The 880-nt window shown below is 29.0% G+C and overlaps 1 protein-coding gene across 1 annotated transcript in view; it reads right to left on the bottom strand.

Moving 5' to 3' along the window:
* Positions 1-50, bottom strand: part of LOC137634858 (uncharacterized) — a 21,798-nt gene extending 21,748 nt beyond the window's left edge. Inside the window, exon 1 of the mRNA XM_068367410.1 lies at positions 18-50. Within this exon, the coding sequence (XP_068223511.1) occupies positions 18-50 (33 nt within the window). The remainder of the gene's footprint in view (positions 1-17) is intronic.
* Positions 51-880: the final 830 nt, after the last annotated feature.

The following is an 880-nucleotide window of genomic DNA, read 5'->3' as shown; positions in this document are numbered from 1 at the left end:
CCAAGAATTATACTTACGGAAGTCAGTAGCAACAAAACCAACACCTTCATCTGTGAGAGGAAAAAATAATTACTAATTATTTCCGGGCAATCACTGTCTACTTAAATTGACAGACGAGACAGACAGATGTTGAAATTTTGACAGGGAATAAGTCTGTACATTTTGGGAAACTGAAACAATTATATAACAATCTATACACTGTTAAAAATTAGCATTAAAAAAATCGGTAAATGACTGGCAACATTTATTCCAGGATTTTTACCGTTTTAAAAACGGATCTATTGACGGAAAGGAGTGATAGTACGGTCACCAACCCGTAAAATATAATAACAAAGTAAGGTGAAATTACGGTCGCTTTTATATTACTGAAATACGACTGAGAACAGTATATTTTTACGGAGAATTTACAATTAAAATTACGTTTTTTTTTTTTTTAATGTGGCTGAGAACAGAGGAAGGAAACAAAACTGATGTGGGAAATAGAATAGAAAATGAATGAACAAAATAGGATTGGGAAGAGAATGAAAATTACCGAAGAGGGATAAATAAAAAAGATAAAATATATGAATAGTGAAAACATTGACGTTAAGTGATAGGAAAATGATAAGAGAATAAAGCAACAAATGCACTATGGGAGTAGATAAGAAGGAAAAGGAATTTATTAGAGAATCAGTACACAAAATTCTGGTAAAGGAAGAATGATCGATTTTAACTCTATTAACAAATATTGATATACCAAAAGACTAATAAAATAAATACCACCAAAAGATAAATTAACATAATGAATTATAATAAAAATAACTAAATGAACTAACTTTAACTTTATTAACAAATATTAATATGCTAAAACACTAATGAAAGGAACACTACCAAAAGATAA

This window comes from Palaemon carinicauda, chromosome 45 (genome assembly GCF_036898095.1).
Source record: "Palaemon carinicauda isolate YSFRI2023 chromosome 45, ASM3689809v2, whole genome shotgun sequence".
In the NCBI taxonomy this organism is placed as follows: domain Eukaryota; kingdom Metazoa; phylum Arthropoda; class Malacostraca; order Decapoda; family Palaemonidae; genus Palaemon; species Palaemon carinicauda.
This window is presented reverse-complemented; position numbering and strand designations above follow the sequence as displayed.